At 49.7% G+C, this 14,271-nt stretch overlaps 1 protein-coding gene across 1 annotated transcript; it reads right to left on the bottom strand.

Annotated features, from left to right (window-relative positions):
• Positions 1–8,014: 8,014 nt before the first annotated feature.
• On the bottom strand, positions 8,015–12,255 carry LOC149371131 (uncharacterized). Its single transcript, XM_089564591.1, has 3 exons — positions 11,992–12,255; positions 9,582–9,797; positions 8,015–8,663 (listed from the first exon to the last, which is right to left on the bottom strand). The coding sequence occupies exons 2-3, from the start codon at positions 9,721–9,723 to the stop codon at positions 8,212–8,214; spliced, it is 594 nt and encodes a 197-aa protein (XP_089420717.1). The 5' UTR covers positions 9,724–9,797; positions 11,992–12,255; the 3' UTR covers positions 8,015–8,211.
• Between the last annotated feature and the right edge of the window lie 2,016 nt (positions 12,256–14,271).

Below are 14,271 nucleotides of genomic sequence, written 5' to 3'. Positions count from 1 at the left end.
GCCGGGGCCTACGTGAAATAACCGGCGCGTCGGCAACTGAAGAGCACCCTATCCGCCACACAAGAACAGGGGGGGGGGGGACCCTTTCCTCCTCTTTCTGCATGGCGGCGACGGTGTTCTATGCAGTTACGTTATCTTGACTTTCTAGCCACGTCAGCGGCATCCAGAGGTATCATTCGGTCGCTGCTAGCGCGGGGGGGATGAAAGGGGGGCGGAGCTGGTTACGAGGCCGACGACAACGCCTACGACGACGCGAAACCCAGGAACGGACGCCAAAGAGCTGCGCTCTAAAAAGCGAAGCCAAAGCCCACAGGAGGAAGAGGACGGAGCGACCAACGCGGGCGACCCCCAGCGATGGCTCAGCTCAGAGGGAGAGACAACGAGGAGCCGATCGAGGTCCAACTCCTTCCCGCCTCTACCACCAGCTGGCCCACAGGAGGGGGAGAAGCAAGAGAAAAAGAAAAAGAAGCTTTCCCAGACTAGCGGCAGCAAAGTGAGCTGGGCTTCTGCCACTGCTTCGCACTCGGTAGGAAAGGGTAGTGACATAAACAACACAAACAACAAAGACAGTCGTGTCACAGAACTGAAGGACGCGAACAGCGATGCGCTCAGACGCGAGCTAGAACTCGCTCGAATCAAACAAAACGGGCTCGAACGCAAAGTTGAGGAACTCACAAAAACACTAAAGGAACAACAGCGGGAACTCGACACGACTACAGCCCTTCCAAAACGACAACCACAGGCATCGAACGAAGGAGACCTTGAAACACGAATGCAACAGATGATGCAGCAGATGATGCAGGATATGAAGCCGCAAATCCAATCGCAAATGCAACAGATGCAAGTACAATACCAAGGGCAGATCTCAGAGATCAGAAGCGCTTTTCGAAAACTAAAACATACCGAAAACAATAGGGAAAGGGCGTACAACTGTCCAGCGCTAACAGCTTTCGCAAGCGAACAAGGCAACAGCAGTAACGCGTAAACATGATCAATGCGTATCGGCAAGAACAAGAGTACTTAAATATTTGGCAACGAAACTGCACAGGCTACCGCAAAAAGCAGGCCCTCTTAAAACAATATATAAACACACAACTCACACCTCCTGATGCAATTGCGCTCCAAGACACTAGAATCAAGCCGACCTTACAAGGGTGCGAGGTTTACGAGAGGCAAAACGAAGGTAAAACGGCCGTCCTAGTAAGCAAAACTTTTACCGCCATCAGGCACGATACCATCGCCGACACCGACATTGAACACGCGCTTGTTTAACTCATTCCGAAAAAGCGAAAGGGAAGCAGCACGTTCTTACTGAACGTGTACAGCCCGCCGAGACAAAGAAAAGCCAAACTCTTCGAACTGTTTTATGGAGCGCACAAGCTGGCCAAAGAAAATGCACTCATCATCGTAGGAGATTTCAACGCCATGGGCAGGAGTTGGGGATACCAGAAACAAGACATCAAGGGAAGAACATTAGTGGAAGTAGCGGAATACTTTGGCTTCAGTCTAATCACAGATCCTGCGACCCCCACGAGAATCGGGAATAGCGTGAGCACGGACACATGCCCAGATCTCACCTTCGTAAGGAAGAGCAGGGAGTCACAGTGGGAAAACATGTTGAAAATCTAGGCAGCGATCACTTTATCGTCCGGACACAAATAGCATTCGACACAATAAGACGCCAGATTGGACAGGCGAAAATCACTGACTGGAACGCGTTTCGCGGGGCTTGCAACAAATCTGAAGGCGGTATCCAATCACTGGAGGAATGGAGCGGCATGCTGAGAGAAACGCGACAACGATGCACAAAAAGTTTAACGAGAATGACAGCAACGCCCGAAGTAGACGCCCACCTCCTCAGACTATGGGAAGCGAGACGCAGTCTCACCAAAAGATGGCGGAAGCAAAAACACAACAGGAAACTAAAACTAAAGATAGCAGAAATTACGGCAAAGGCGGAAGAATACGCGATGCAACTCGCGAAACAAAATTGGGAACAACTCAGCGACTCGCTTAGGGGAACTCTAGGCACGGCCAGAACCCGGAATCTCTTAAGAGCACTAATCGATCCGGCCAAAATAAAATCAGAAAACAATAAAGCCATCCACAGGTTCATCCACTCCTTCGAGGGATCAGACATCGCCCTACTGGAGAAGGCACGAGAAAAATGTTTCGGCGATCACAATCCCCCGCGATACCAAGGAACGTATCGAGGAGCCGAAAACGAGAAACTCGACCGCTCCATAACTGTGGAAGAGGTTTACGCGGCCATAAGAAACACCACCAGAAACACGGTAGCCGGAGCGGACAGAATCGACAACGCCCTAATCCGCAACCTGAGTGACGACCTCATACAAGAGCTCGTCAGCTTTCTTAACAAACACTGGGAGGTGGAGACGGTTCGCGAAGATTGGAAACACGCCGAAGTAATAATGATACCTAAACCTGGTAAAAAGCTACAAATTGAAAACCTCAGGCCCATATCACTCACGTCGTGCCTTGGCAAGCTGAACGGGTTGTAACTTTAAGACTGCAAAATAACATGGAAGATAACGTCTGTGTACCACATACCATGTTCGGCTTAAGAGCGAAGCTCTCGACGCAGGGCATTCTCCTCCAAATACAAGAAGCTGTCCTGCGAAACGTATCTCGGACGGGAGAAAATGTCATAATGGCCCTGGACATCAAGGGCGCATTCGATAACGTCAGCCACGAAGTGATCCTTAGGGGCCTAGACAACCTGGATTGCGGACGCAGAATCCACGGCTTCGTCAAAGCCTTCCTGTCCGATAGAACTGCCACCATCGGCATAGGAGACCTCCGATCGGACAAAATTCGCACTCCAAACAAGGGAACACCCCAAGGGTCAGTTATCTCACCCCTACTCTTCAACATAGCTATGATAGGCCTAGCTCGAAAACTAGAGAACATCGAAGGCATCAGGCATGCAATGTATGCTGACGATATAACAGTCTGGACAAACACGGGCTGTCTCGGAGAGAAGGAAGAAAGGCTACAGCAAGCGGCCTCTTGTGTAGAGCAATACCTCGCAGAAAGAGGACTCGCATGCTCGACCGAGAAATCGGAACTGTTGAGAGTCTGGAGAGGCAAGCAAAACCGGACCGTCCCAACCAACGAGGACCTAAAACTCAACGTCTACCTAGAAGCGACGCCCATACCCGAAAAGACAACAATAAGAATTTTGGGCATGTGGGTTCAATCCAACCAGCGCAGTACTCACACTTTTACCCTACTGAAAGCGACAACGCTATAAGTCGCACGCATCATCACCCGCATCACCAACAGGCGACATGGCATGCGTGAAGAGAACACACTAAAACTAGTCAGAAGCCTAGTAGTTAGTCGAATCACGTAGAGCCTACCCTACCAGTGCCTCAACAAAAACGAAATACAACAAGCGGATGCCCTGCTACGCAAAGCGTATAAGACAGCGCTCCGACTACCACGCAACACGTCTACAGAAAAACTCATGGCCCTGGGATTACATAACACCTTTGAGGAGCTACGAGAGGCGCAGCTTGAGTCGCAAAAACTCAGGCCTTTGCAAATAACGACTGGAAGAGCGCTCCTACAGAGGCTCGGATACCGCGAGCAGATGCGAGAAATGTCGAGGACGGCAAGGATCCTGGACGAGCTTCGCAAGACCCTCAAGGTAGCTCCGATACCAAAAAACAAGGATCCCAACCTCCATCGGGGCAGAAGAGAAGCGAGGGCCGAATTCATTGAGAAAATATTGTCACGTAGTGGTGACTGCAGTCCGGCGAACAGGAACACAGCGAGAATGTCTTCGAAACGAATCTCTTTATTCGGCCTGACTTGCGCCGCAAAGAACTGAATCACTCGGCGGCGGCGTAGCAACAAGCGTGTTCGGCGGTCGTCAAACAGAATGCCCGCCGCTGTCGGCCGTGCTCTTTTTAAAGCTGATAGCGAGCATTCGAGATAAAGCTTAGGAAGTTACTAGAACCTTCTGGAACAAACTAGAACCGGCTCCGTCCGCATGCGATCAATCGAGATAAAACTAGGCACGTCTTGCGTCACAAACGAAGCGATAAAGTGGCGCGTCGGCAGCCTTGAAGCATGAACAAACAAATACTACAAACGAACGCTACAAAGATCCGCGGCAATATACGCTCCTCAAGCCACGACCGTCTATACAGACGCGTCTTGGAGAGGAGGAGATACCAAAATCGCTGTAGCGGCGGTGGTCGATTCGTCTTTACGCGAAATGACCAGCGCGTCTCTCCGAAGCTGCACAGCTGCAGAGTCCGAGGAAGTAGCCGTTGCTCTAGCGGTGGCGGAGGGCTACAGAACCGGGCGGTCACTAACAATACTCACGGACTCTCAAACAGCCTGCCCAAATGACATGAATGGCAGGATAGGTCGTCACGCGCTCCGTATACTCCTCGCAGCGAGCGACAGAACTAAAACCAGGAAGACCAAAACGACAAGATCCTACACAAAATTATGTGGGTACCGGGGCACACGGGGGTGGCAGGGAACCAAGAGGCCGACAGGATAGCTCGAGGATACATTACTTTCCGAGCATCCGACGAGACCGCGGTACTCGCGCCAGCCCCCAAGGAATACTCGGCCATACTACAAAACTATAGAGGCAGAAGAATGCGATATCCCCCACCGCACAAATCTCTCAGCAGAGAGGAAGCTGTCACTTGGAGACAATTACAAACAGGCTCTTTCCCAAACCTACATATACTAAACAAAATGCACCCTACGATATACACGGACAAATGTCCCTGGTGCGACGAAAAACCTGCTCTATACCACATCACATGGGCCTGCCAAAACATACACGTGGTCCCCAAAATACAAAACCCGAGTGCGGAGCAGTGGGAGACTGCTGTCCAGCGACCGCTGTGAAGACCAACAAGGTCTGGTACAGCGAGCTCAACGGGCGGCAGTGGCCAGCGGAGCCCTGGACTGAGGGCAACCGACCACTGATTAGAGGCGGACGACTTCGACAGAGAAGGCTCCTGGGGGTAGAACCAAGACGTCTCTGAAGATGCCCCCAAACCGCAGGAAAAACCATCAGTGTAAATACAGTTTTCCCTTCCTTCATTCCTTCCGCGGCTCCTCGAGATCGCTCAGACCTAGCGTAGTGTTGGTTCCACAACAAAATTCTCAGATTGCGCCGTGCATGACCTAGAAAAAACGGGATTGTTCGGCATAGGAGAGGTACCAAGAAGGTGCCTCTTATTCCTAAAACAATAACATCAAAACCAGAAACTGGGAGCGTAGGCTGCATATCATATTGGGTCGTTCCAGATCATATACGCAGGTGTGGCAGCAGCTTTTTTACACCGCGGATGGGAGGTGATAGCACCACTACTACAGCGTGCGACATTATTTGCGAGGTGAGTTGACGCCGCGGCACCTGTGAGATTTAGTCTTGTTGCATCAATAAGTCATTATTATTAATAAAGGCTAAGATTATGTTCGGCTCCAATCGAAATTCGGTGTAACTGATGATCGAATTGAGAATGGAATCTGTCGGCACAAGTTCCCCAAGAACTTCTTCAGCGTTTTTAAATGCTTTAAACTCAGTAAACTAAAGTTAAAAAATACAGTTATGTTTAATTTCTTATTTATTAAAAATAGTTTTCTTGTTTTTTTTTTAATTTTGTTTGCGACGTGTTTCCGTTGAGGGAACCTCCTCCTACAGGATGGTTCGCGAGCCAGGGTATCGCCCGACACGAGCAGTAGACAACACCATTTATTCTGGCCTAACGGAACAACACAGTAATAAACAAGAAAACCAATGCACTCGCACCGCTGTCCAAGAAGGGGTAGCCATTACACAAGTGGAGCAATTGAGTACCATCCGCGCTCCGCAAAAGACTGACGGGTTCCAACAGGTATGTACTACGTTAAATGAAAGAACAATACCCACCAGCAAACGACGGGACGACAGTCGAGCCTCTACGCTATGCAAATGACATGACCACCGGTGTTACAGCCACTCACTACAGGTACTGCTGCAACGCTGCCGGTAGCCCGCGGTGAAAGTGCCGGGAAGGATGCCGCTCCCGCCGAACGCGAACTGCGCGAACCATGAGTGTCTCGCCGGCGGCTGGTCCGCGCCGCCGGCACCCCAAAATGCGCGGCAAACGCTCCCGCGCCTATCTGCCCAATGTACTGCTCGCTCGGTCTTATCTTGGCGCTGGCGAGATCGCACGCTTGCTCATCGTGCCAGCGGCCGAGAACTAGCCGGACATTCGCGATGGTGTTGCACTCCGAAGCACCTGTTCCCACCGAAAAGACGCTGGATTATGTGCGCTCGGCCCCCGCAGCTTGTTGCGCCTAGTAATACGGGCGCCGCGAGCCCCATACCGTACAGCGAATAATAAATTTGTTGCACGGCGCTCTTATCCCAAGAACAGCGGCTAGTTCGCCTGCAGCGCACGTTGGTCGCACGTGCGCAAAAGAAAAACGCCGTTGCATCCACAGTTTCGGTGGAGTTTTCTGTACCAACCGAAGTTTGAAATCAATATGTGTTTTGACTAAAGGTTGAAAAGCGCAGAGATGAAATAGCGAAGTCATGGTACATTTTATGCGCGTTCCTCTGTCTCGACGCGTGCGGTTTAAAGACCCGCAACTTGAATTTAGAGATGCCAGGAAAGCGTATTTCTTCCGCACAGTTTTATTTTCTAGTCATGGTTAAACATGAAAAATAGATTACCGAGATGTGCAGCACTCTAGAAGCAGTTTTCCTTTCACGAGTATCCTCTGTAACCTCATTGTGCCTTAGGGAATATGAGATAAAGAAATATAAAGAAAAAAGACCGCTAGCTAAAAAAATATGAAAATAAGAGTAGGGCACAGCGACATCCACTGCCATGCGCCCGCTCAGATTTCTGAGCGCGAATCTTCGGGATCTCGAAAATTTGAACAGTGACATCTGTTCACTCACCAAGTGTCTGCGATATCGGGCAAACACAAAAAAAGAACGTAGGGATTAATACTTATTAGCTGCCAAAAACAAAACAGTCGTTTCTATTTCAAGATGCTGTGATCAATGTCTAGGATAAAAAAATGCTGAAAATATAAAAGCGGACTCAATGCTAGTGGCTCCGGCTTCTTTTTTTTCACTGTTTGCTATGTTTTGCATTTCTGTGCTTTCTAGCATATCGTGGAGGATACAGACCATTTTTCTTCTACGAAATAACAAAGTTGCTTAATGGTGTTGTCATTCTCGACCATGGTTTAATGCCCTGCCACGCTTTGTTTTCTGCCACTTTTATCATTTTTCCCTGCCATTTTCTTTCACTGTACTCAGTGGCATTTACAGGCTAGTGAATATTTGAGCGGATGTTTTTGTTGCGGGAAAATTTTCAGAGAGAGGCATGCCACTTCCTAGTTTCGCGTGAAGAATTCTTGTGCTTGGCGCCCATTTTGGAATTATCCTCGCCGGAATTTTGGCTCAGCATTCCAGTAAAGCTCGCGTTAACGATACGAAGTAATCGGACAACGAGCATATCCGCTGAGATCCGTTCAAATACTTTTCGAAGGTTTCTTGTCGGCAGCTCCATGTTGCTGCAAATTTAGCCGCATTTGTAGTTCTTTTGGTAGCCCTCATGTTTTATCCGAAAATGGCAGCATACCTTGGCCTTGGCAGTTGTATTCTTAATGCTGCCTGTCAGGTTGTTATGCATATATCACTAAATTTTCACTACTAGATTTCCAGTCACTATGTAGAAGGTTCCCTTCGAACTCGTTTCCTCTGGATGTACTTCTTGAGTGCAGCACAAAATATTTATTCACTTGTCTCTGCACGCGGAAGCGTGTGAAGTTCCACCTTGTATTTGTTTTATTTTCATTTCACCTACCCAGAATTCCTGTCAACTGTCACGCAAGCCATTTGTTCCGAGCTGGCGCATTGCGATGTCCGCTGGTGGCACGAAGGAAGAGAATAACATGCAAGAGAAGTGTTGCATATCCATAGCGTGCCCACAGAACGCCGAACCAGGGAAGCAGCCGCACAACCAGTAGAACCAGAAGAATGAACGTTTATTCAAAAGTGTAGGACGTATTTATAAGCAGCCGAGTGGCCGGAAGATAGGAAGGAGCACGTGTACATAGCGATAGCTCGAAGCTATGAAGGATCGCCAGATAAGGCGATAAAAGGTGCGCGCACATCGGAAACACACGTGAAGATGCCACATTCCTTCCTCCTCAGAAATGAAAGCGTTGCACTGGCTTGCGTTCTCTTGTCGAGCGTCTTAGAGCTTGCTGGGCGACACCCGTATTCAACGGGGCCACCGGAATATCTGGTGCTGGAAAATGTGGAGAATCGTTGCCATTTGGGATGCGCCGCGCATTGGTGTCTTCATCCGGGCTCACAGTTTTTGGATGCTGTAGTTGTGTTGCTTCGTCTGGCTCACTAGGATGTGTGGTGGTTGTAGTTACTGCCGGGGTAACCCCTGGTGCTTCTTGCCGCGGGCGGACCTGGTCTACGTGCCGCTGGACGACTCCGTCACATGTTTCCACTGTCACCCTTCTTGATCCAGATGTCGCCTTCACATGGCCGGGTGTCCACTTGCTCCCTGCACCGTAATTGCGGGCATATACCTCACTTCCAGGTAGTGGCAGCCAGTCATAGTTGCTCTCTTTTGGTCCCGCAAGGGCTGGAGGAAAACATGTGTCCAAGCGTGAGCGTGTTTGATAGCCCAAAAGCAGCTCTGCTGGGGATTTACCCGACTTTTGCGGAGTCCTCCGGTAGTTAAAAAGCAACCGTGCTAGGTTCTCTTCCAGGTTCCCTTTACTCATTTTTCGAAGGCCATTTTTCACAGTTCGCACGGCCCTTTCCGCCGCACCATTAGACTGGGGATGGTATGGAGCGCATCGAAGGTGCACAATGTTGTTGTTTGCCATGAACGACGCGAAGTCTTCACTGGTAAACTGGGTACCGTTGTCAGAAACGACTGTGCGAGGTATTCCAAACCTGCTGAAAATGTCACGCAGACCGTTAATTGTAGTCTGCGTTGAAGCATGCGCCAAAGGCAGTGCTTCCAGCCACTTGGTATGTGCGTCGACTACTACGAGTATCATTTTTCCGCAGATCGGACCCGCGTAGTCAATGTGAATACGGGACCACCTTTCGCCTGTTTCAGGCCGGTTAACGACGGGGGCCGCGGCTGGCATCGGCAGATTTTGCACACAGTGCTGGCACTGAGCAGACACCTCTTCAATGTTTCTATCGAGGCCTGGCCACCAGAACAGCGAACGTGCGACGGATTTCATTGCCGGTGAACCCTGGTGCGTTTCGTGTAGGATATGCAGCACTCGCTCCCTAGCTTCGGTCGGTATTATGACCCTATTACCCCAGTACACCAGTTCATGTGCAACGGATAGTTCTAGTTTACGGTCAAAAAACGGCAGGACAGCCCGGGTCATTCCGTTTGTGTTCCTGGGCCACCCATGTAGTATGTACCGTTTGACCTCGACCAGGACAGGGTCAGAAGACGTCAATGCCTTCAGCTCACGCGTTGTTACGGCGCCATTGTTCAGCTGGTTCAGCGACAGCACATGTTCGGGCGGCTCACCGTCGTCGCCAGATTCCGGAGACCGCAGCGGAAGTCGGCTCAGGGCGTCCGCATTCAGCATCTGTCGTCCTGGTGCGTACTGTAGCCGGTATAGGTAGGCCCCCAGGTGAAGCGCCCACCGTTGTATCCGTGCGGCGGCCATTGTGGGCGTTTGCTTGTCTGATCTCAGCAGGCCGAGCAGTGGCTGATGGTCCGTCACCAAGGTAAATTCCCGACCTAGAAGGTAGTCACGGAATTTCGTGACGCCGAATACCAGAGCCAGTGCCTCTCGCTCGAGCTGTGAATACTTGCGCTCCGCCTGGGTCAATGTTCGCGAGCGGAACCCGATTGGCCTGTGAATGTTACCAGTCGTGTGAAACAAGACAGCTCCCACACCGTACGGAGATGCATCACATTCAAGCTTAAGTTCCTTCGAAGGGTCGAAATGAACGAGAACCTTGGCTGTTTTAAGGCTGTCCTTGGCACGTTCAAACGCGAGCTCTTGAGGCTGTTTCCATTGCCAACGTGCATTTTTTTCAAGCAGCTGATACAATGGACCAAGTGTGGTTGACATGTTCGGCAGAAACCTCGCGTAAAACGTAACCATACCCAAAAACGCACGTAGCTCGCTGACATTACAGGGGCTCGGCGCCTGCATGATAGCGTCAAGGTTTTTCTCGGTCGGATGAAGCCCATCACGATCGATGCGATGACCAAGATAAGTTACCGCTGGGCTACGCAACTTGCACTTATCGATCCTTAGCTTTACACCGCACTCTCGGAAGCGCTCTAAGACGTTTTTGAGCCTCTCACCGCTGTCACTCGCTCTCTCGGAAATGAGCACATCGTCAAGATAAGCCTGCGCTCCTGGAAGGCCAGCCAAAACTTCATCCATTTTTCTTTGGAATATTGCGGGTGCAGAGGCTATCCCGAAAGGAAGCCTATTGTAGCAAAATAGCCCTTTTGGCGTATTATTTATTTATTTATTTATTTATTTCAAATACCCTCATGGCCCTGAGGGCATTATTGAGGGGAGTGGAACAAGCACAGATAACAAAAATGAATACGATCACGGGTTACAGGACTACATATTGTTCACTGCACTGAGTTGTTACAAATTTCAACAATTCATGGAAGCCTAGACGAAGAAGGAAAAAAAAACGAGAAAAGAGAACAAAACCCAACAAAAACAAAACTACAAATCAAGAACACAGAGTTCATGTCGCACTACTAACCTAAGGGCACACATGTCATGAGCAAGAAAAGCAGGCACTCAACTTTTTCTTAAAATGCTCGAGATCGTCGGTGAGTGCCACATCTGCTGGCAAGTGATTCCACTCGGATGATGTAGTTGGAATGAAAGAATTTTGGCGAGCAGTAGTGTGACAAGGTGGAACGCCCACTTTGCGGGGATGGTCAATGCGCGATGAAACGTACGTGGGTGGAATGAGCAAAGCGTTTTTCAAAACATGATTGAAATTGTAGATCTTAAAAAAAAGACAGAGTCGTGAAATTTTTCGCCGCAGTGAAAGTAATGGTAGTGACAATGTGCTTTTCATTTGTGTGACACTTGATGTACGGCCATAGTCGTGAAGAATAAAACGAGCGGCACGGTTCTGAACAGCTTCCAAAACAGATATAAGTGACTTAGTATGAGGATCCCATATCGACGCGGCGTATTCAAGCTTCGAACGAACCAGTGTTTTATACAGAAGGAGTTTGACTGAAGTGGGTGCATTAGAAAAGTTTCTTTTTATGTAACCAAGCATGCGGTTAGCGTTTCCAGTAATGTAGGTGATATGCTGGTTCCAGGATAAGTTTGATGTCAGATGTACACCGAGGTATTTATACGAGGTAACCGGGGCTAACGAAGCACTGTTGATACTGTAAGAGGCTGGTGGCGAGACGCCTTGACGTGAAAAGCGCATGGTTTTGCATTTTGATGTGTTTAAAACCATTTTCCATTTAATGCACCAGTCTGTAATACAGTTAAGATCAGCTTGCAATAAGTTGACATCATTAGTGTTTTTAATTTCACGGTACAGTATGCAATCATCTGCAAAAAGTTTGATCGAGGATTTTATATTGTTAGGCAGATCATTAATGACGCAAACTTTCTTCGCGTTATCGTCTAAAGCCACTTGGCTGTATGCATCCCGTAAATCAAGAGTGCTGAAATAGTCCCCATCATGAAGTTGGGCAAACATATCTTCAATGATTGGCAATGGGTATTGCTCTGTTGCACACGCTGGATTTACCGTGGCCTTGAAATCGCCGCAGATTCTTACTGCACCGTCTTTCTTAAACACTGTGACTATGGGCGTTGCCCATTCAGAATGAGCCACCGGGGACAGTACGCCCAGAGAAACTAAGCGGTCTAGTTCAAGTGACACTCGCTCGCGTAACGCGTATGGAATGGGTCTGGCCTTACAGAACTTGGGTACGGCGCCTTCCTTCAGGTGCAAGCTGGCTGGAGGACCCTTGATAAGCCCCAGTTCCTCGGAGAACACGTCGTGGTAGTCATGGAATATGTTGTTCACGCTGGCTTCGCTTGCTTCTTTTGTTGACACGGAGTCCTCGACAAACCGAACCACTGGAACGCCTGCGCTGTTCAGCTGCTGGATTAAATCACGACCACAGAGGCTTGGTCCCGCACAGTCCAACACAGTCAGCGCACACTTTACTGTCGCCCCTTTATGGCAAACCTGGAGCGGAAGCTCCCCAACTATGGGAAGGCGTCCTGTGTAGGACGATAAATTCAGGCTGGATGGTTTGAGTTTCGGCCATTGCTCGCGATGCTTATCGTACAGCTGACACGGAATGACACAAACGGGCGACCCAGTATCGACTTCCATGCTAAGCTGCACGCCTCCCCAGGTAAATGTTCGGCGGATCGGTGGTTCCAGACAGTTTTTTCGTTGAGATACCAAAGTCCAAATGTGGGCGGCATCGTGTTCCTCGTCTACTGGGGTTTCCGTCCCTGAAAGGGCGTTAGTTTGCGCCGTCCTTGCCGTGCATTGTCCCCGAGCGCCGTGGCTTCGACATTTCCTTGCGAGGTGACCACGTCGTCCACAGCGGTAACAACGGGCGTTAGACCAGGAGCAGCCTGCGTCATTATGCTTTGTACTACCACACCTTGCGCATTCTTGATGCTCAGCAGCCCTCCTCTCATCTGGCCGAATTCCCGTCTGATACGCCCGTACTTTTAACACGGGTGTTGTACCGGGTGTCGTTGTCGGTCTAAACATGCGTTCCACGCCACTATCCGCAGCCTCAGCTGCAAGGACCATCGTCTCAGCGTCTTGAAGCGTTAAGTCCTGCTTTGCCAGTAGCTGCTTCTGTAGGGCACTTGACCGTATACCACACACAATGCGATCTCGTAGGATGCGATCCAAAGCACTGCCAAAATTGCAATTGTCAGCTATTCGGCGAATCTCTACCAGGAATTCATTAATCGGCTCTCCCTCCGCTTGACAACGACTGAAGAACTTCAAGCTTTCGGTGATTTCGTGTCTCTTCGGACTGTAGTGCTCACTTAGTACTTCGACGACTTCTGCATACGTCAACGCATTTGGTTTGCGCGGGGCAACCTTTCCTGCCAGCACTTGAATCGTATGCGTATTTAACGCGGCAACCAGCAATGCTCTTTTCTTAGACCTGTCTTCAATCGCATTCGCTTCGAAGTATGCTTCCACTTTAACAAGGTACGGTTGCCACTTATCTTTGCCTTCTTCGAAGTCCGGAAGGTGGTGAGCCATGCTGGCCTTGGTTTCTCGGTTCTCCGTGGGTTCCCGTTCAATGTCGACTTTCACTGCATGGGCAGCGTTCATCCTCGTCGCCACTGTTGCATATCCATAGCGTGCCCGCAGAACGCCGAACCAGGGAAGCAGCCGCACAACCAGTAGAACCAGAAGAATGAACGTTTATTCAAAAGTGTAAGACGTATTTATAAGCATCCGAGTGGCCGGAAGATAGGACGGAGCACGTGTACATAGCGATAGCTCGAAGCTATGAAGGATCGCCAGATAAGGCGATAAAAGGTGCGCGCACATCGGAAACACACGTGAAGATGCCACAAGAAGCATACAGTTCGTCCGCTGTGCAATGCACAAGGCTGTTTCGGGCATCATTCGCCGCCAACAGTGTTACCTGTGGTAGTCTCTCCTGCGGAAAGCCTGTGGGAGGCTCTACAACAACATTTCCTACTTTAACGGCCATGAAGACTGCCGACGCGATCGGACACAATAGTGCGTGTACGTCATCGTCAATTACGCGTGATGCTGCTCCTAGATGCTTTCGACTCAGCATATTCCTCCTACAGTGACGCCGGGGTTCGGCTTCGCGCTTTTTGCTCTGTGCGATTATAGAAATAAGGCTTCGAGGGCACACAATGTGACGGCTCGTATTGATTCCAAGAAGCTCATTTAAGAAGAAAATATTTGGCGGGAGTGAGTGAAGGTGCCTTCCATCATTCTTAATTTTGGGGGGAGGGAGGGGGGGTGGGGACTCACTGTTTTGCGCGCTGATAAGAATTCAGAGCGCTATAAGAAAGGATGGTGCCGTTTTTTTTTCGGAAACAAGGGGTAGTGGTAATGTACCCTGTGTTGAAGCTGGGATCGGGTTTCTTACTAAGCTGAACATTAAGTGTTCAATACTGTCACGACGCACAGGACCATAGCCTCCTTTATAAGTATAAAGGAGGCTATGACAG

Source organism: Amblyomma mixtum, chromosome 1 (assembly GCF_055824585.1).
Source record: "Amblyomma mixtum isolate Tamu chromosome 1, ASM5582458v1, whole genome shotgun sequence".
In the NCBI taxonomy this organism is placed as follows: Eukaryota; Metazoa; Arthropoda; class Arachnida; order Ixodida; family Ixodidae; genus Amblyomma; species Amblyomma mixtum.
This window is presented reverse-complemented; position numbering and strand designations above follow the sequence as displayed.